A 21,811-nucleotide genomic window follows, 5' to 3' on the forward strand; every position below is an offset into this window, starting at 1 on the left:
TAAATTTCCTATAACAAGCACACTATATTTGAGATAGGGAACATAAAATTTTTTAATTGTAAAATCATCTTTTGAAAGAATTTTTTAAGTTAAATTTAGTTTCTGTAATATTCCTAACTTGGAGAGTTAACCCAGTTTTTAGAGCTGAAAATAGTCTCAGGGTCACAAAGCCAAGTGGTACCTCAAGTAAATGTCATGAGATTTGTTTGTCACAAAATAGACAAAAGTTTTTGTAGCTTACCTGAGAGTCTCTCTCTAGCTCTGTGTCTCAGAATGTCAGGTGGGCAATTTACTTCTGCAGCCCATTATGCATTAGGAAGATCGGCTGTCTCTAGTCTTGCATTTCATTGAGTGAGGTCCATTTAGTATATGATACCTCTAATGTATTAAAATATAATAATTGTACATGTTTATAGAGTATAGTGTGATGTTTCAGTACATGTATACATTGTGTAATCAAGTCAGGGCAGCTATCACATCCGTCACCTCAAACAGTTATCAATTCTTAAGATCAATTACTTATTCCTCTTTATAGTATATGAAATGTTTTGTTTTTTTCATGGAAGAAATTTTGACATTTGTGTTGTTTTCATACAGCTGATGGAAAATGTCTGGTGTCGGTTGGTTTAGACGATTTTCACAGTATTGTATTTTGGGACTGGAAAAAGGGAGAAAAGATAGCCACAACAAGGTAAGAAGCTGCCGGGATCTTATGGTATCCTGCTGATATCATGGTTTAGTAAAGGTCAATAGTTTTCATTTTCTGGTAAGATTTCATCTTCAAACTCAGGTGAAACTCATGTAGAAAGCTTAGCACCTAAGTGAAAAAGTACTGCAGTGTTTCATGGTGGCAAACCTGACTTAGAGCAGGTAATGTTTGTTGCGGTGAATCAGAAAATTCCGAAATCCTCTGCAGAGAGTCGTTCGCCGCTTCATTTTGAGTGATCTGTGTAATCTGTATCAAAGCATTTCAGCAATACAAAAGGAACTTTTCTCAGGCTGGTGCCTTGCCCCTTGTTTTTCCTCTGTCCTAGCATCTGGTGAAGGATTGTCAATGTCATCAGAGTCAGAAGCACCGTTTGTCATGAGGCTGCAGCATGCTGGAAAGGAGGCCCCACTGAGTGCATCTGCCACTTGCTTTCAAAGCAGGCAAATTGTTTCCCTAATCTCCCGTCTTATAAATAGATTTTTTGAGACCGACTGCTGTTTATAGACCACCTGTCCTCCCTTACCCCAGCCTTCCTGCCTGCTGATTCAGCGCTAAGTCTGAACATGACTTTCCATTCCTACTTGCATTGAGCTCAGCTGTTTGCCCAACCCTGATCAGGGGTCAAAATAGTTGGCAGCCAAGACCCAGCAATACAATTTGTTGCCCAGGAGTGTTGTCAGTGTACCTCCCCATTCTTCCCTGCATTAATGATGTCCTTTCTATCTTGCAATATAAAATCATTTTGAAGTTAATAGCCTTGAACCCCAATATTCACTTTTTAAATTAATATTTTCCTCTACAATATTAAATAGGAAAAAAGGTTTGTGGGAATTTAATGAAAGAAGATTTATAAATTGCTAGAGACCCGGAGGAGCAGCAGATGGAGGCTTGAGGACTCCAGCTGACCATCTTAGGAGAAAAAGAGAAGCTTTTCTGGTGACTGCTGTTGAGATTGAATTCTTGGCAACAAATGGCAGCTCATAAATCTGCCTGCCCAAGTGGTTTTCCTTTTGGTCTTTCTTTCTACTATTCCTCACTGTCATTCTCCTCCCTTCTAGTACTCAGATTCAGCTTCTCATCAGAACTCTGTTTCCCCGCTAGACTAAAATACAGAATTTAATATTTCTGATAATATACCACCTGCCTCTACAGATAATTTCAGGGAAAGCACATGTCTGGATTTCAAAAGCAACAGAAATGCAATTTTCCTGCTAGAAAACACTCTGCAGCTGTGGGTGGCTCACCAGTTTTATGACAGAAACATTAATAGAAATGGAAGAAAGAAATATTTCTTAATATTAAAATAGTATATATTTTATATACTTGATGGATAGTGTTACTGCTTCTGTTTAACACAAAGTTGACTTAACACCGTTATGTTAATAACACAATTTATATTTGGAATCGCTTCTAAGCCTTATGACACATTCCCAAAACAAGACACCTGCAGAATTGCCCAGGAGAACATTTTGGATTGACATTAACCAGTGCTATTTCCAAGGAGGAATATTAAGGATTAAAGTTCTGTGGAAGAATAGTAGATTTTGCATTAATAAGTAAATAAAAGTTATGTAAATATCTATTTGCATAATATTAACAATGATACATATTTACATAGATACACGAGAAATTTAGACGAATAAATAAAACTTATATTTGTGGGCTTAGAGTGCTTAAGTAGATAGAAACTTTTAAAGACAGGAGGCCATGCACCATGGCTCACGTCTGTAATCCCAGCACTTTGTGAGGCTGAGGCGGGCGGATCTCCTAAGGGTCAGGAGTTCGAGACTAGCCTGGCCAACATGGTGAAACCCCGTCTCTACTGCAAATATAAAAATTAGCCAGGTACGGTGGCAGGCACCTGTAATCTCAGCTACTCGGGAGTCTGAGGCAGGAAAATCACCTGAACCTGGGAGGCAGAGATTGCAGTGAGCCACGATTGCGCCACTACACTCCAGCCTGGGCAACGGGGCAAGACTCCATCTCAAAAAAAAAAAAATTTAAACAGGGACATGATAGAAGTGACAAGTAATCAACTGAATGATACCTTGCTTCCAGGGTCATCTAAGCTCCCAAGAGGGCCTAATTCACAGAGAAACTGATTCAGACCTACCCCTCATTTTTCACTTCTGTGTCTCGATCACTGCCAGCCTCATTTATAGAGCAAGGCTGAACAAGAAACCTGCTTCTGGCTGACTGTGCTGTTTTAGCAAGGGTGATTGTTCTGTACCACTCGTCGCCCAGGAGGTGAGGTTTCTCCACAGAGGAGGAGCATGTTTGGTAGCTGTGGTGGCATCGTCAGCTGTGCTGCTGGTGGCCGTGGTGACATGTGCCAGCTGTACACCCGGGCACTCAGAAGTTGCTCCTCCCCCGATTGGTGAGAATATTTTAAATGAGCATACTCTTTAGCAGCTCACAGAAACTGGAGAAATTCAGAATTGGACCATAGAGATCTTATTTACAAGATACCCTAGATTTTACTTACAAGATCTCTGTGAGACTGAATCCAATCTATTTAAACAATTTCCCCGCATGCATCTTTGCTAATTTTTATGAGTGATTTAGGTTACCTCCATTACAAATGAATTTTTCAGTCTTTTTTTTCCCCCTAAAGATCATTCCAATTTTAGTCTAGTATACAAGTAGCCCATTTAAGAACCAAGGCTGATCTCGTATAGGAGTAATTACAGGGCCTAACATCACTGTCAGTCAGGGTAGAATAATGTGATGATTAATCAGGTACATCTGTGCTCCTTTAGTTGGACTTGTGTTGCTCTGGTAATGTGACTGGGGAACAATGACTAACTACAGACACATTTCATCTCAGAGTTTGAACAGCAGGGATCTTGGACAAAAAAGAATTATCAATAAGAACACTTCCAAGGCCAGTCTGAAAGTTTTGCTGCTAGAAAGCTGAGGGACACACTGTAGGCCTGCATATGGCAGGCGTATTGAACTTCCAAGTAATTGCTTCTGTATTAGCTTCGCCACTTCATCTATTTTAGGTCCCTACCTTTATATGCACTCAATGACTATGATAGAGTCTCCTGTATACCATATGGGCCCCTTTTCTTTTTCACTTTCTTTTTTAAAATAACACTTATTCTTTCCTCTGTTTTGCAAAAATTGTATGATCATTATAGAAAAATTAGCAGAGAAAAGCACTTAAAAAAAGGAAAATCATCTATAATCCCACTACCCAGATGTAGCCATGGTTAACATTTTAGCGTATATCTTGTAGTATGTATTTTTCTAGTATTTGTATTCATTTTTATTTACATGTGGGGTATTGTGCATATGCTCTGTAACTGGCTCTTTTCACTAATACATCGTCTCACTGTGTTCTAATTTGTTTCCTGTTTTATTCTATATTTTGAGCCAATTTAAATTTTTTTTGGAGATAGAGTATATGTATCAAACACTCATCAGTCTTCCTGTTAAAGGCTACTGCCATAGAAAGGGAGAACCACATTACACCTAGGACTGGGCCTCTGTGCAAACAGAGGAGTTCTGAATGGACAATATGGAAACCAAGTCACCCAGTGTGTAGTTGCCCTTGGCCTCTGGAAGAGGCTCCTTCCTTCGTGCTTGCTGATGGGGTTTATGTGGCCCCATGCGGTGAATCCCTTGTGATGGGGCATGAGGAATCATCCAGTGTTAGGACAGCAGCACAGTGTGTAAGTTCTTATTCTGACCATCTAAGGTCTGACAAACTCTTTGCATTTTGTTTTGCTTATACATACACACATGCACATGCGTGCACACACACACCTACACTTACAGGCAACTTCCCTACAAGTATAACATGTATGTAAAAGAAAAATGAGAGGTATGCAATGTGTTCTTTATTTAGATACTGACATTAGCTAAACATGTATATGCCATCCTTAGCCACTTTAGCTACAACAGAAATAACATCGGTGTTTTTATGACATAGAGTAGGACAACAAAAACTCTCACCCAAACTCAAAGTGCTTTTTCTGTTTTCTCACTCAACAACAGTCAACACAGAAGACTTCTGTGACCAAACTTGTGGAGATTTCTCCCCACCAACAAGCAAATAATTCTGTGACAGACACTAGCTGAGTATTTTCTAGTTCCGTTCTATTCTGACTCTGTCTACCTGGAGGTAGCCTCAGATCCCACAGGTTGAGGGCTCAGTTTCTGAGGCCGTGCCCCTCATCCCACCTTGGGTTTCATTAATTTGCTGGAGTCACTCAGAGAACTCAAACGTGCTTACTTCATTTGCCACGTTATTACAGAGGATGTTACAAAGGTTATGGATGGAAAGCTATATAGGGCAAGGCACATGGGAAGGGGCACAGAGCTTCCATGGCCTCCCTGCGTGCACCTTCCTCCAGGGATCTCCTTGTGTTCAGCTATCTAGAAGTTCTCCAAACCCTGTCCTTTGGGGTTTTTAATGGAGGCTTCATTACATAGGCATGGTTGATATACTCACTGGCGATGGGTGAGCAACTTAACCTTTGATCCCTCTCCCTTCCCTGAAGGTCAGGAATGGGGCTGCAAGTCCCAACCCTCTATTAATGCTTTGGTCTTTCTGGTGACCAGCTCCCATCCTGAAGCTACCTCTGGGCTGGCAGCCATCAAGTCAATCATGAGCATACAAGAAGACCTCACTGGAGATCCTAAGGATTGTAGGAGTTGTATGCCAGGAAATGGAGGGGGAGAATTGAAGACCCCATACGTATTTTGTAATATCACAATGGCACTAAGAAATTAGATGGAAACTAAAAAGTTCTCACAAAAAAAGGTTTTTGTAAATGTTTGACATTGTATAGATACAAGGAAACAATCTTTTATCTCTAGGAAATATAATTTGCTATATCTGTTCTTTATTTTCATTTTGGTTTTCTCTAGTCTCTCTAAAGTATATATGAATGATTTTGAATCTAGGGGGATTTTCCTCCAATCAAGAAATCACTGGGCTGAGCATGGTGGCTCATGCCTATAATCCCAGCACTTTGGGAGGCCGAGGCAGGTGGATCACTTGAGGTCAGGGGTTCCAGATCAGCCTGGTCAACATGGCAAAACCCCATCTCTACTAAAAATACAAAAAATTAGCTGGGCATGGTGGCGTGCACCTGTAGTCCCAGCTACTTGGGAGGCTGAGGCATGAGACTCATCTGAGTCTGGGAGGTGGAGGTTGCAGTGATCCCAGATTGCACCACTGCACTCCAGCCTGAGTGACAGAGTGAGAATCTGTCTCAAAAAAAGAGGAAAAAAAAAAAAAAACCTAGTGCAGTGACTCACACCTGTAATCCCAGCACTTAGGGAGGTTGAGGTGGGTGGATCACCTGAGGTCAGGAGTTTGAGACCAGCCTGAACAACATGATGAAACCCCATCTTTACTAAAAATACAAAAAATTAGCCAGGCATGGTGGCACAAGCCTGTAATCTCACCTACTCAGGAGACTGAGACAGGAGAATCATTTGAACCTGGGAGGCAGAGGTTGTAGTGAGCCAAGATTGTGACACTACATTCCAGCCTGGGCAACAAGAGCAAAACTCCGTCTCAAAAAAAAAAAAAAAAAAAAAAAAAAATTTTTTTTTTGGATGCTTAACGTTTTTATGGTTATCTGGTTGATTTCTTCTCTTAAACTTTAAGAGGTTAAACACATTTCACCTTTAGACCTTTTTCTCCCCTAATTGTTCACGGTATGTCCAGTGATGTATCCTGGCTCTAATGTCCATGTTCACTTTTGATTTTCAAAGAGTCAGAGCCACAGAATTCCATCTCTTCCTTGCCTCTCATCGTAGGGTCCACATTCATGTAGCCATAATGGATCAGGAGACATTCTATTCTTTTTATTGTGGAAAATTTCAAAGTTACGCCAAAGTAGAGGGAATAGCATAATGAACCCTCTGTACCCGTCACCCAGTTGCAACAATGATCAGCATCCTACACGTTGCACAGATCTTTCCTTCTCTCTCTCTTTTTTTTTTTTAAAAAAAAACTTTTTTTTTGTTTGTTTTTTCTTGAGATGGAGTCTTGCTCTGTCACCTAGGCTGGAGTGCAGTGGTGCGACCTCAGCCCACTGCAATCTCCTCCTCCTGGGTTCAAGCAATTATCCTATCTCAGCCTCCTTAGTAGCTAGGATTACAGGTGCCTGCCACCACTCCTGGCTAATTTTTTGTATTTTTAGTAGAGAACAGGGTTTCACCATGTTGGCCAGGCTGGTCTCGAACTCCTGACCTCAGCTGATCTGCCCACCTCAGCCTCTCAAAGTGCTGGGATTACAGGCGTGTGCCACCACGCCTGGCCTCTTTTTTTAATCTATTATTCAGCTTCATATTTTACCTTTAGATATGGTGGGAATGGAAAATGGTGCAGCAACTTGGAAAACATTAGTGCCTCAAAACGTGAAACACACATTCTCCACATTCTGGCCAACACTTGTTATTGTCTCGTTTTTATTATAGGCACCTCGTGAGTGTGAAGTGCTATCTCATTATGGTTTTCCCAATAGCTAATGATGTTGAGCATGTTTTCATGTGCTGACTGGGTATATTTTCTCTGTAGAATGTCTGTTTAAAGATACCACCCAATTTTAATAGAGTTATTTGTCTTTTTATTACTGAGTTTTAAGAGTTTTAATGTATTTTGAATATAGGTCCCTTATCAGATATATGATTTGCAAATAATTTCACCCATGTTCAAGTTTTTAGGCAAGAATACTTTATAGGTACTTCCTGTCACATCAGAAAAGATAAAATCGATGGTATACCAGAGAGCAGGGAGGCAGTAGAATGGTCCTTCCCAGGTGCAAGCAATAGGGGTATATTATCTATAGAGAATTTGAAAATAACTAAGAGCCATACTGCTTTTTATTATTCCCATTTGCTGGCAATTCTAAACAATGTTAGTGATGGAATTCCTTCCCTCCAGGATGGACCACTTCCCCAGCACCACCTTGGTGTATGCTGCTGCCCAAAAGGTCTAGTTGTTCTGCTGTCAGTCATACTCAGCTCAATTGGTGGGTTCTGGGAGTATTGACCTGATCCTTTCGTTACACAGCTCCCCATCAACACATTTTCTAACGGTTGTAGCATCAGCTGACAACCTTGGGCTAAACTGATTACTTAATTTGGGTTAAAAGTGGTAATTTTCTAATTTTATTCATTCTTCATATTAGCTAGAATTATTTTATAAACAAGAATTTTCCCTCATGAACCATTTGGTTTCTCCGAAATATAATTCTCACAGGAAGTGTTTCTTTAAATGTTAGGGTTATTTTATTTTTGTCTATAACTTGCTGATTTTTTTTCCCAGTTTGTCATTCATCCTTTGAGTTTGCTATGGTGTTTTTCATCAAGCAATAAGTTTCTATTTTTATGTGGTTATATTTATTAATCTTTTATTGCTTCAAGATTTTCATATTTAGAAAAATATTGCCCATTCTCACATTTAAAAGAAATCACCTATTCTAATGTTCTATGGCTTCATCTTTTATATTTAGGTCTCTAAATAGTTTATAATCTATTCTAGTATCTGAGGAACAGGTCCAACTTTGTTTTTTCCTTATGGCTGCCAAGGTGTTCCAAACACTATTTTTTCCCTTTTTAAATAGATTTTATATTTTAGAGTGGTTTTAGGTTGACAGCAAAATTGAGCAGAAAGTACAGAGAGTTCCCATTACCTCCTACCTCCTCATATGCACAGCCTCCCCTACTATCACCATCCTGCACTAGAGTGGTACATTTGTTACAATTCATGAACCTACCTTGACAGATTATCACCCGAAGTCCATAGTTTATATTAGCGTTCACTCTGTTTTGTACATTCTATGAGTTTTGACAAATGTATATTGACACATGATCTATCATGATACTGTTACCAAGCTAGCAATGGGCTTGCTGCCCAAAAAGCATAGACACCAATACTATGCCACCAGCTTTTGTGAAAAGAAAGAGTTTATTGCAGTTTGACGGCAAGGAGACAGGGGGCAATGCTCAAATCTCTCTCTCGAGCTGGGGGCTGGGGCCGGATTCATAGCAGCGGGTAATGAGGCGTGATCTGATTGGATCTTAGAATGCAGTGTTGCCGGGAGACATGATAGGACTGGATCATGCCATGAGGTGTGTAGTTCTTAATTTGGTCCCTGTTCCTTGGTCCAGTCACTTAGGTTCCACCCATGGTTGCACGCTTGGTTCGTCTGGGCATGATCAAGTTATATAACTTGCAACCTGGGTTCCATGATAACTGAAAAACAACTCACCATTGTATTATGTAAAGTTGAACCAGACTGGGCTGATTCTGCAGTTACCACAGTATATTCAGAAGAGTTTCACTGCCCTAAAAGTTCTTTGTGTTCTGCCTATTTATCCCTTCATCCCTCCCTCCCCTGTATACTGTGGCAACCACTAATTTTTTAGCATCTTTGTAGTTTTACCTTTTCCAGAGTGTCATATAATTGAAACCATACAGTATATGGTCTTTTCTGATTGGCTTCTTTTACTTAATGATATATATTTACTTTTCTTCCATGTCTTTTCATGATGTGGTAGTTCATTTCTTTTTAGCACTGAATAATATCCATTGTCTGGATGTACCACAGTTTGTTTACCCATTCACCTGCTAAAGGACATCTATGTTGCTGCCAAGTTTTGACAATTATGAATAAAGCTGCTATAAATATCCATGTGCAGGTTTCTGTGTGGACATAAGTTTTCAGCTCTTTTAGGCAAATATCAACGAATATAATTGCTGGTTATATGGTAATAATATGCTTAGTTTTGTAAGAAATTGCCAAACTGTCTTTCAAAATAGCTGTATCATTTTGCATTCCCACCAGCAATTAACAAGAGTTCTTATCACTCCACAGACTAGCCAGCATTTGGCGTCAAACACCATTTATTTTAAAAGTTCATCTTTCCTGCTATTGATATAAGACCTTGTCTTTGTTATACACTACATTTTTATATTCATTATGTGTGTCTGTTTCAAGATTTTCTGTTTTGTCATTTGTCAGTCAACTCATACACAGGTACTATACTGTTTTAATTACAGAGCCTTTATAGATTGTTTTAATATCTAGGAGAGCTACTCTTTGCACTCTGCTTTTCTGTTTCCATTTTCCTGGTCATTCCTGCTGGATTATTCTTCCATGAGAACTTTAAAATCAAGGTGTCTAACTCCGGATTAAACACACACACACACCCCCCGTGGTCTTTTTATTGGAACTAAGTTGAATTTATAAACTAAGGGATAACTGCTATCTTTAGGATTGAGTTTTCTTTTCCAAGAACATGGAATATGGTTCTATTTTTTAAAGTCTGCCTTTTTAATCTTACAGATCAGGTCTTTTTTCTCTCTTCATTTTTATATGTTGTATGTTTCTTGTTGAGTTTATGCCTTGTTATTTTTATTGTTTATAAATAGAGTCCTCTGCTCCATCATATTTTTCAACCGGTCATTGTATATGCAAAGGTTATTGATTTGGCATTGAATTTTATATAATGCAGCTTTACTAAAATGTCTTATCTGTAGTCATTTTAAAATTAATTCCCTTTGAATTTTTTAGATATGTATAATCTGCAAATATGATTAGTTTTAGCTCTTCCATTCCAACTCTTGTGCCTTTTAAAATCTTGTCTAACTGCATTAGTTCATGTGTTCAATATGATGTTAAATGGTAGTGGTAATTATCCTGACTCTATTGGGAATGCCATTAAGTAAGAATCTTTTGAGTGTGTACACACAAATATGATGAATAAGCTATTTCAGCATGTTCTGTCTTTAAAGAAAGGATAATGACACATAGCATGTCTGGAGAGCCGGCCTATATATAGTTACCTTGAATAAATCTGGATTTCTCAATGATGAAGTACAGGGAAATATAAATATCTAAAGGACAAGTCTGAAGCATCCTTTAATTTCTGCTGTATTGGGTGTTGAGTGTTTTATTTTTTAAATCATGGATGAGTGTTAGATTTTTGTCAAATACGTTTTCAGCATCTGAAAATGATAATATGATTTTTCTCTTTACATCTATTAATATGATCAATTGTATTACTTGATTCCTTAATATTGAGCCACCCTTGTGTTTGGTCCTAATGTATTATTTTTAATATGCTTTCAGATTCCATTTGCTAATATTTATGATGTTTGTGTCTATATTCATAAGACAGATTGGTCAGTCATGTTCTTTTTGTTAATTGCTTTTTTTTTTTACATTATTAAAATTATGTCCTAACATATCAAAGACCATCAAATAGTCCCTCTCATGCTGTGAGATGCCAAGTCTACAGCCCAGGTCTACAATTGGCCTTTACATTTATATTTGTCCTTCTGCCCCTTGAGTTATAAACCTACATCTCTGAATGTGCAGCATCCCAAAGTGCCTTGAATCAATAGAAGACATCCTTTCTCTTTCCATAGCTGTGGGTCCAGGGCTTCAACTTCTAGATGATATGTTTCCAGCTGAAAACCCATTTAACCCAGAGCAATGCTTTCCACAGCAAGAGTGGTTCATGTGAAGCTTTTCGTTAATACTATCTCTTTCCTCCTGCACAAGAGGAGAAAAAGAGGAGTCAATACTATCTCTTTCCTTCTGCATATCCCCAGAATTACTTGCAACCCCACAGTGGTGGCATTAATTTTATCTTATGGAGACATTATGACATGTTTTAAATGTTTCATTACTTTGTTTAACGTATAAGTAAATAAACTTTGGCAGCAATATTAGGGTAAGAAGAAAGGGCTCAAACATGCAAAGAAAAGTGAAAGCTCATTATTTTAATGTAGATGCCTGTGTGGATTTTTAACCATTTTCTAATTTAGTTGTCCTGTTAGATGTGCTTAAAATTAGACCAAATGCATGCTTTTAATAAAACTGTTGCTTCCATTCAAACTAGACTTTTATTTCCTATTTGTCTCTTACAGAGGACATAAAGATAAGATATTTGTGGTAAAGTGTAACCCACACCATGTTGACAAACTGGTTACAGTTGGGATAAAGCACATCAAGTTCTGGCAACAAGCAGGTACTGTCCTTTGGGTTTATCATTTATGTGACTGAGAGCTTGACCCTAGCTGGAAAGAAAAACAAAACGAAACTACTGCTACTACCTGGCTTGTCTCTGCAATCTAAAATAAAAATGCGCCTAAAAAAGTTCACTCCCAAACTCACTTAGAACGCTTTGAAGCTTAGAACACTCTATATGATGCTATGCATATTCATCAATACCTAGAAAGCTTTGGAAAATGTTCTGCTGTGAAAATAATCATTTTTATATTTAGTCGTCTGTTCTGAAAGCAGTAATTATGTTAGACTACTGCACAGGAAATAAAATGATCATTTCAGTTGAGTGAATAAAATTGTATCTATTTGGAGGGTTCCTTTATTTATCTATTACTGAATTTAAACCTGAATTAAACCCTGAGTCTGCCCACAAATAGGTGGTCCAATAAATATTGGTGGATTTCATGTTGATAATAATGATAAATAAATAAGCATGAGAAAACATAAAGGATACCTTAGTCTTCTCACTAATAAGTCAAACTTAATACAATTGAATCTGAATTCTTCATATCAGCTTTGGTACCAAGCCCAATTTTATTATGCAGAAACTGTGAATAAGGTTCTGTTTCAGTGCATTTTGCTTTTAAAAGAAGGTAATGCCACCCAATATGTCTGGAAAGCCAGCCTGTGCATAACTGTCATGAATAAAGCTGGGTTTCTCAGTGACAGGAAGTGTGGGGAAATGTGAATGTATAAGGGGCAAATCTAATGACTTGTCCCGTATACTACATTTTCCTACAAAACAATTCATTTTTCTCACCCCAAAATTGCTGTGATAAATAAGCAGAGCACATATAACATGTTTATATTTTACATTTATAGTCAGTACTATTTTTATTGTTTTTGGTCAGCATTCATGAAGACTTTGCTTGCTCCTCTAGGCACTTAGTGACTCTTTCTCTTGGTTGACACAGAACTTGTGCTGAGCCTCAGTTAGACACGTGTCTTGGAGTGAGATGCATATTGAGTCCTCCCTCCAGCCAGACTCTGAGTTCCTTGAATGCAGGAACCCTCTTTTCATCTTCATATCCCAGCAGTGAGCACTGCACCTGCCACATGTAGGGGTTCAGTGAACGCTGAGTTAATGAATGAATGAGAAATACTCTTACAATATTTTTGCTTGTGATGTTCTCTGCCACTTTTAGACATCTTTACATAAATACCTAATGAGAAACACCAGATTTCTCACGGAAGTAGGCATTCTATATGCTCATAGGAAGTGCCAGATTTTTTAAATAATAACTGTTCTTGATCCACTCTAGGTGGGGGCTTCACTTCTAAAAGAGGAACTTTTGGAAGCATTGGAAAATTGGAAACAATGATGTGTGTTTCTTATGGACGAATGGAAGATCTAGTGTTCTCAGGAGCAGCTACTGGAGATATTTTTATTTGGAAAGACATTCTACTACTGAAGACAGTGAAAGCTCATGATGGGCCTGTGTTTGCTATGTATGCATTGGATAAGGTATGGCCTGCGTTTCAGCATTCATTTTCCACATCAGCCTTCTAAAATTATAAGGTAGTCTTAGGATGGCCCACCAAGAGGATGCCTGTATCTAAAACAGGCCTTTCTGAATTAGGAAGTAGTTGTCATGAAGCTCCGTCAAGAGACAATAGGGAGGAAAGCAAAGATATTTTTATAATTTCATTTATAGTTGTTTCTTTATATGCAGCTTCTCTCCACTTTTTCCACACATTCTCTTTCTGGCCTCCACTCATAAGAGTCCCTTAAGAAGTGCCAGGATAAATGTGGACACTTAGCAGCAGAAGAGTCCTGAGAAATACTTCAGCATTGTCTTCCTCCTTGGTGACACAACGGGCAGAGACCTAAAAGTACCAGGTGGTTACATTATTGTTCCAGACATCGATTTGCTATGACAGAAATTTACATCCATAACCAGCTTGCTCCTGTATAGAAAGGCTCAGCTTTCACAAGAGTGTTAGAGTGAAGACTGTTCACTGGCCATATTTCCACTCAAGCTCATCATGATTGCCCTGGTCTGTCTACTTGCCTTTCAGTGTCCCTTTACAAAGATTACACTTACCTTCTGTCTTAGTCTGTTTTTGCTGCTGTAACAGAATTTCTGAGACTAGGTGCTTTATAATGAACAGAAGTTTATTGGCTCACAGTTCTGGAGGCTGGGAAGTCCAAGATTAAGGGGCTGCAACAGGGAAGGGCCTTCTTGCTGTGTTACCCAATGGCTGAAGGGCCAATAAGAGTGGGAGGGGCCAAAATCACCCTTCTATAATGAACCCACTCCTACAATAACGGCATTAACCCATTCATGAGGGCAGATCCCTCATGGTCTAGTCACCTCTGAAAGTTCCTACATCTTAATACTGTTACAGAGGCAGTTAAATTTCAACGTGAGTTTTGGAGGCGACTAACATTTAAACCATAGCACCTTCAGTGTTTTAAAACACTTTATTCAATCAACTTGACAGCAAATATCAACTTCTTTTCAGTTACTTCCAGTTTGCTGGTGGTACCACTTCATCTGTGCCCTCTGACCTCCAGTTTAAGCCATCTACTACTCCTAACCCACGCCTCAATTTTCATTTACCTGTCCTTAGGCAAATGTGTTGATTCTACTACAAAAGTAGGTTCTTGTTAGATATGCAACTACAATGGTTGTTTTAGTGGCTAAGCTGTTTTTTGTTTTTTTGTTTGTGTTTTTATTTTACTGGCAAATATGTTTTTGGTTAGACTGGCAAGTATTAGAAAAGATTGAAGAAGAAGAAAGAATTTCTGTAGGCCCAGAAGTAAATATGGTGTAACTTGTTTAAGCTATTGTTGTTTGGTAAATTAAGCTGCAAAATCATGAGAAAAGACAAGGATATCACAATATAATGTACTGCATTTAAATTTAATTTGGGGATTGAATTTTCCTGGGTACAAATTCTATATAAGGATAAGGATGTTTAATGTTACACACTTCAAAATATTATTTCTTTGTAAACTTTGTAAAAATGCATTAAATTAAAAGTTGCTGAGGAAGCAATGAATTACTCAGCTTTTTTCTTTAAAAAAAAAAAAAACCCTCTAAGAACAGTTGGCATATATAATAAATTACCAGAAAGGAAAACTAGTACAGCCAAAAAATTATAAGCTTAGAACAGGAATAAAGATCACTGTTCAGTAAAAAAATCCAATATGTTAAGCTTTTTACTTTCCAGGTTTTTGTAAAAATTAATCTGGATTTTAATTATGGTAATTATGTCTATTGAATGAAATAGGATAGTTTCATTGTATGAAGTACCTAAGTTACTCTTAATAAATAGTGATGTTTTCTTCTGGACATGACTTTTATTTTTAAATGTCTAACAATAATTTTAAACTGTGATGTTAACTTCAATCCATTTGGTCAGAGTATGTGAGATACCAGAAACTCTGCTAGGTTTTGAGGTTGGTTCCATTCTGTAGGAACCACATTCTGGTTGGGAGACTGGGCACAGGCACAGTCATGCTTGATCAGTGGGCCAGCTGCCAACCAGTGTTCTGAAGAGAGTGCAATGGATACATGATGAGAAAGTGCTTAATCTTGCTAGGGGAGTGTTGGAGAAATGCTCCCAGAAAATAGTATTCAAACATTGTTATCAGCAGAGTTTTCCATCTCATATATTTAGGAAGGTAACATCCACAAAGCTGCCTTACTCATGGGGGAATCCTTCTGGGGCCAAGTGGGTAATTGGTCATTTTGATGTGTATATAACACCTCCCATGTGTGCCTTCACAGGGCTTTGTAACGGGTGGAAAGGACGGCATCGTGGAGCTCTGGGATGATATGTTTGAAAGATGCTTGAAGACTTATGCCATTAAAAGATCAGCATTGTCGACTAGCTCAAAAGGTGCCACTTCTAAACATGTAATAGAAATCTTTGTGTTCATAGGGATGGAGAAGATGGTACTAAAGTTTTTAGAAAACTATTAGCCAATCAATTTTCTCCCTCTTCCATGTTTTGAACTCTCTTCTCCTGGTAGAAATGTCCAGGCTGACTGCCTAGTACCTCGTTCTTTGGAGCTATACAAATTGAATTTATACTGAGAAGCAGTGTTTTTGTTATTTTATTAAATATGCCATCCTCTTCCCAGGCTTGCTTTTGGAAGATAACCCTTCAATTCGTGCCATCACGTTGGGACATGGACATATCCTGGTGGGAACAAAAAATGGAGAGATTCTGGAAATTGATAAGAGCGGCCCAATGACACTACTTGTTCAGGTACTCTTTGTACCTATTCTAAACTGCAGCTCACATCAGGGCTGGGACTAGGGTGAGGCAAAGTTGATGCTTAGGTTCCAAAACTTAAGGAGGCACTCACTCTCAGGGTTGCACAAGAGTTGAACTAGTTACCTATTGCTGTGTAACAAATTGCCACAAACTTAGCAGCTTAAAACAACACACGTTTATTGTCTCACAGTGTCTGTGGATCAAGAATCTGAGCACAGCTTAACTGGATCCTCTGCTTAGTGTTTTATAAGGTTGCAATAAAGACCAGGATTATGGTCTCATCTGAGGCTAAACTGGGGAAGATTCTTCCAAGCTCACTCATGCTGTTGGCAGAATTTAATTGCTTGTAAGTGTAGGACTAAGGGCTTTTCTTTTTTCTTTCTTGCTGGCTGTTGGCTAGAGGCCAGTCTCAACTCCTAGAGGCTGTCCACAGTTCCTTGCCACATAGGGTGTCCCAACATTGCTGCTTTCTCAAAGCCAAAAACAGAGGAAAAAAATAGACACTACACTCTTACGTTACATAATTATGTAATCACATATGTGGAATCATGAACATTCAATCACCTTTGCCATATTCTGTTGGCTAGAAACAAGCCACAGGTCATACCACACTCAAAGGGAGGTGATTATGCAAGAATGTGAAAACCAGGAGGAGTATGAGGGTCACCATCACTGGCCACCCTCTGGCCACCAGTTATTCATGCCCCTACCACATACGGAATTCTTTACCTCCACCCCCAAGGTCCCCAAGAGCCTTACCACGTTACAGGATCTGCTCAAAGTCCAGAATCTCATTATCTAAATTGGGTCCAGGTGTGGAAGAGATGCCTTAGGTATAAGTCCTGTCAATCTGTCCATCCATAAAATGAACAAGACAAGTTACCTACTCCCCACATGCCAGATGCACCAGTGCCCCTTTGGAATATGGGTCTCACTGTAGTCTCAGCCTTGATCCACATAAACACATTACATCCTCCTTAATCCCTGTCTTCCCTCAAAAGTCATATTTAGGTAAAATTGAACTAAAATAAATGTAACAGAACACTTTAGGAGCCAAGAAATAATAAAATCTCACCTCAGGGATGAGGATGTGGTAGAGTGTGGAGGTGCATAGGTAGTCCTGCCCAGTATGGTGATGGATAAGACCATATTTACTTGGAAGAGGCATGGTGGGGGGTGAAGGATGTGTGTTCAGAAGTTGGAGGGAAAAGAAAATGCCCTGATCATATGAGCAGTCAGAACTTCCAAGATTCCAGTGCAGGAGCTTCCCTTCCTTGCCCTGATCTCTGGGTGATGCCTGCAGGCTTGCTGTATTAGGAGTGAATCCCCAAATCCCACTGAGAGGGTCCCTCTGACTTAGTGTATCATGGAAACACATGTGCATATACACTATGGCTCAGGGCACTGCAAGGCTTTAAAAACACATGTGCCCAAGTCCTATCCTGGATATCCTGAATAAATCTGCTTTTTAAAAAGAAAAAATCTATGTGAAAAACAAACCTCGAAAGCTCTGCAGCTGGTCGTGCCTGGCAGCCAGGCTGGGGAATGAGGCTGGAGATACATCCTTGAGGCACGATGTCTTTGTTCTCCAGCTGTCTTGCTTTTGTTGTTTTCTTCCAAACGAAATCTTTTTTTTCTGGCCATAACTTCTCATCTAATTTTACTGAAAAATATTTATTTACTTTTTAATCTCCAAATGTTTGAGAATGTAAATTGTTTCCATGTATGCTACATTGCTAGATATTTTGGAAGATTTATGCTCTGATATGATTTAAATAATACTGTAAGATCTAAACTTTGTTTTCTCTCTTGCTGTGTTACACTTGAGGTAGTTTGGTTTAAATATGTTTTATGCTTGATAAAGGCTTTCCACTTCTTAATTCTCTACAATTCTATTCTTTCCTATGTTTCTTTCTATTGCTCTAGTAAGAAAAATAACCACAGCAATCATATATTCAGCACCTACTCTGTGTCAGGCAATACCGTTGTACTAAATTTGTCTCATCTCCACAACAGATTGGCTGTGTTAAATTGTTTTATAGATGAGGGACCTAATGCCCAGAAAATTACCCACAGTCACCTGCTGAGAACTGCAGGGCTGGGATTCCATCCAGGGTTTACCAGAGCCCTTTTTCACCTCACCAGGCTGTTCCCCACGTCTCTTAACCTGGACGCTGCAGGAAAGCCCCTGAGCTGTGGGGTGGCTGGTTGAGCTGGTGGAAGCTTCAGACCAGATGTTAGTTACCATCTTTGCCACCTACATGTGTACCATTCTCTCCCTTTTTTTCTCAGCATCTTTTTTTCCTCTTCTGCTCTCTCATTTGCTATTTCCCCTTAGGTGGAACTCAGTATTTCAGTTGAGTCCATGTTTGTTGGGCTCTTGCCCAGGTCTGCTCTGTGCTGTGTGTATGCGCAGTGGAATAAGGGCTTCCTGCCTGCCCAGGACCGTCTCACTGTCCTGTTCTGAGAGACGATAGAGGCACCAAGGGAAAGTGAAGGAACTATGGAGGCAGTGTGAGTGAGACGATGGACTGTCCTGCTGGGAGAAGATTTTAGAACCACTGTGCCAGTTTCGGTGGCATGGCAATCCAATCACAGTTGGAATAGATTGCTTATTTTTAATAAGGTTGGGGGAGGGGAGAATGGCAGGTGATGGGTTGTGGCACTTCCCGTCATGTGTGCTTTGAAGCAGTCAGCTCGCAGTTGAACAGCTGTTTATGATCAGCTTTATGGGTGATCAGTACCAAAGCAGGATCCTAAGCCCATTTCCTTGTGCCATTCAAGGTCCTCCAAGCCTGCCTTGCTTACTGTCTGATCCTGTGTTACACGGGGATTAAAATAAACAGATTAAGGAAATATAATTTTGATATCAATATAAGGCAGTGGTTTAAAAGGATCTCTGGGTCCCACGATCCTGTTCTTAACTAAAATACACAAAGGGGCTCAATCTGTGGAAGAGCTTCAAGCAGAGTCAGTCTGGGAAGATGTGAGGTTGACCCCTGACCTGTACCCTGACTGTGACTCTGGGGCTGGGAGGCTCCTGAAGAGAAGACTGGAAAACTGGGGATGTAGGGTGTCCTCAAATCCAATAAATTCAAAAACAATGTCTGTACCCTTCAGCCCCTCATTTTCTCATATTTGAATGTCAGCTGTATTTGGAACTTTACATCTTCTGCCAAATTTACTGTTTTGCTCAAATAGCTTCTCAGTTAAATTGGAATCATCCAATTTCTTTTGGAAAGCCACCTGTTCCCCTTAGCATTCCAGCTACAAACACCTCTCAGATGCCTGTGTGTGGGCTTCCTTTTTGCTCTACTAAGCAAAGCCTTTTTATAATTAGCCATTAAAAAGCAAAAATTCAGTAAATAGTTAATCTGGTCTGTTTTATTGCTCTGTAGCACTAATCTTTACCCTGCGTTATTGAGTGAAAAATTATGAGAATCAAATTCATTTTCTCCCTGTTAAGTGTTCATTTTTTAAAAAATACTGCTTTATCTTAGTTATTATTCTAAGTCAGCCAAGTGTGTTTGTGATGAGATAAAGGTATATGGAATTGGTCCAGTGCTTATTAAGCACCTTTCAGTTTTGGATGTTCATTGTTAGCACATGGACAGGCCAATTTGTGAACAGATGCAGAACCTTAGCTACACCGAGGACACTTGAAATGAAAATTTAGCTTCCTTTATTTCTGCTCTGCCGAATGCTACATGTTCAAAGGACTAAAATTGTGTAAATAATGAGAATATTGCTCTTCAATTCCACTGACACGAATGGGTCAGACCTGCATCTTTTATAATTTAACTGAAGGAAATGGTTTGTGTCCTTCAGCTGCTTTACTAGGAGGGTACATATATACTATGTTTATTTAGTATCCACAGAAAAGCAGGCGTTTCACCGTTTACCTGGATGTTTCCAAATGGAAAGATGTTTGGCATCATACAAACAAAACCAATCAGCAACGAGTTCATGTTTTGCTTTGCAAATGAATGATTTAGTATCGTATAGGTCCAGCTCTAGTTTCAAGTTTAAATGGAAAAATTATTTCGGGTGATCATGTTGGTTCAAGGAAGCTCAAAGTGTGTTTATTCCTGTTTATACCTTTTTGTGACACTCTTGGACTGAATATTCAGCACCGGGCTAAAGAAGGGCTAGCCAGACAGCGTAAGTAGAGTTGATGTTGCCCCTTTTCCTCTCCCACAGGGGCACATGGAAGGAGAAGTGTGGGGGTTGGCAGCTCACCCTCTCCTGCCCATCTGTGCAACAGTGAGCGATGATAAAACACTTCGCATCTGGGAACTGTCCGCCCAGCACCGTATGCTGGCAGTACGGAAACTCAAAAAAGGTACCTAACGCCACCTTACACATCTGTCAGAGTACTTACAAGTAACAATGTGTCAGGTTTATTCACTCATGTAATTAGTATTTACTGAGGGCCCCTGTTATATGCCCACAAATATGCTGGGCAATGGGAATTTTATATTGGTTGCTATAGTCTTAACTAAGCACATGTAGAATTATTCAGAAGGCTAGCCTAATCCAGTTCCATTTTTCCCTTCATTTTCCTTGCACTGCACAGATATTTGCCACCTGGGGGCAATATGTCCTTCTTCTTCTCATCGAGAGCTGTGGGAGTCAATTGAAACTCATCAGCTTTTAAAGAATGCTGTTTATTTTGTAACTAACTGTCTCCAGAACTTACTTTATGACTTGAAAACAAACATCAATTATATAGAAATGTAATACTTAAGAAATGGGTAAATATGTCTTGAACACCTATATGCACTAGAACTATGAGGTGTACTGAGAGGTACAAATTCAGCAAACATTTATTAAGTAGCTTCTGTGTGGCAGGCACAGGGGATCCCATGATGATTGGTCCCATCTCTAGTGTCAGAGATAGATAGGACTTGAACAGAGTCCCAGCAACATATCCATTCAAATTTGGTAATTTGAGGAGAGTCTTTAAAATGGGACTATTTATAAAGGGATGGGGAAGGTGTGAGGAAATGACCCGGGATAGTGCAGCACTATGCAGCTAGTAATGGCAGCCTCTCTCACTAGCCCTGGCGTGAAGGGGCAGGAGGAGGGGACAACTGCTGCAACCCTGAATATGAGAGCCGCTTGAGATGGCAGCCTGAGAGAAGCCACCACTGTTAGCCAGGGGACTCTGCCAGCATGCAGTGCCCCTGCGGGAGGCAGCCAGGGAAATAAATGGCCCAGCCTCCCTATTCTTCCTCCATCTCTCTAATCTCCCACCCATGCTCCCCCTTGGCCAAACTCAACCAGAAACCAGAGGACAAGGGAGCCCACTGACATTCTCCGTGCAGGCCAGCTTCAGGCACAGAGCAGGGTGGACGAGGGCAAAGAGGGGATGTGGAAGGACAGACTGTAGATATTTGGCACAAAGTACCCTGGAGCCTCAGAGGAGATCTACAGCCTGGAACTGCTTCATCAGGGAGGTGACGAGAGCTGAGGCTTAAAGGATCTGTAAAAGTTCTTAAGAGGAAAGGATGAAATTGGGGCCTGGCCCTAAAATATTTGTACTGAGTAATTTTATAAGCACACATGAGGATTGTATTCTAGGGTAATAAAATGAAGAAAGCTGTCAAAACAGTATTAACAATAGTGATGGTGGCTAATATGCCTGGGCCAGCAACTATGCCAGCTCTTTCCATGTAGTCTTTGTAGGAATCCCATGAGTAAGGTTATTATTATTGCCACTTACAAATCAGAAAGCTGAGGCACAGGGAGCTTAATTAGTTTGCACATTTAGTAGGTAATGGAACCAAATTCAATCCCATGCAGTGTGACTCTGAGAACACACCTGTGA

The 21,811-nt window shown here is 39.6% G+C and overlaps 1 protein-coding gene across 4 annotated transcripts in view; it reads left to right on the forward strand.

Annotated features, from left to right (window-relative positions):
• Positions 1-21,811, forward strand: part of EML6 (EMAP like 6) — a 254,910-nt gene that overhangs the window by 162,750 nt on the left and 70,349 nt on the right. For all 4 annotated transcript variants that reach the window (XM_003908660.5, XM_017947530.3, XM_031655162.1 and 1 more), the window contains exons 17-22: positions 598-691; positions 11,613-11,713; positions 13,014-13,216; positions 15,489-15,600; positions 15,845-15,972; positions 20,182-20,323. In XM_003908660.5, the coding sequence (XP_003908709.5) occupies positions 598-691; positions 11,613-11,713; positions 13,014-13,216; positions 15,489-15,600; positions 15,845-15,972; positions 20,182-20,323 (780 nt within the window). The remainder of the gene's footprint in view (positions 1-597; positions 692-11,612; positions 11,714-13,013; positions 13,217-15,488; positions 15,601-15,844; positions 15,973-20,181; positions 20,324-21,811) is intronic.

The sequence above is a fragment of the Papio anubis genome, chromosome 14 (assembly GCF_008728515.1).
Source record: "Papio anubis isolate 15944 chromosome 14, Panubis1.0, whole genome shotgun sequence".
NCBI lineage: Eukaryota > Metazoa > Chordata > Mammalia > Primates > Cercopithecidae > Papio > Papio anubis.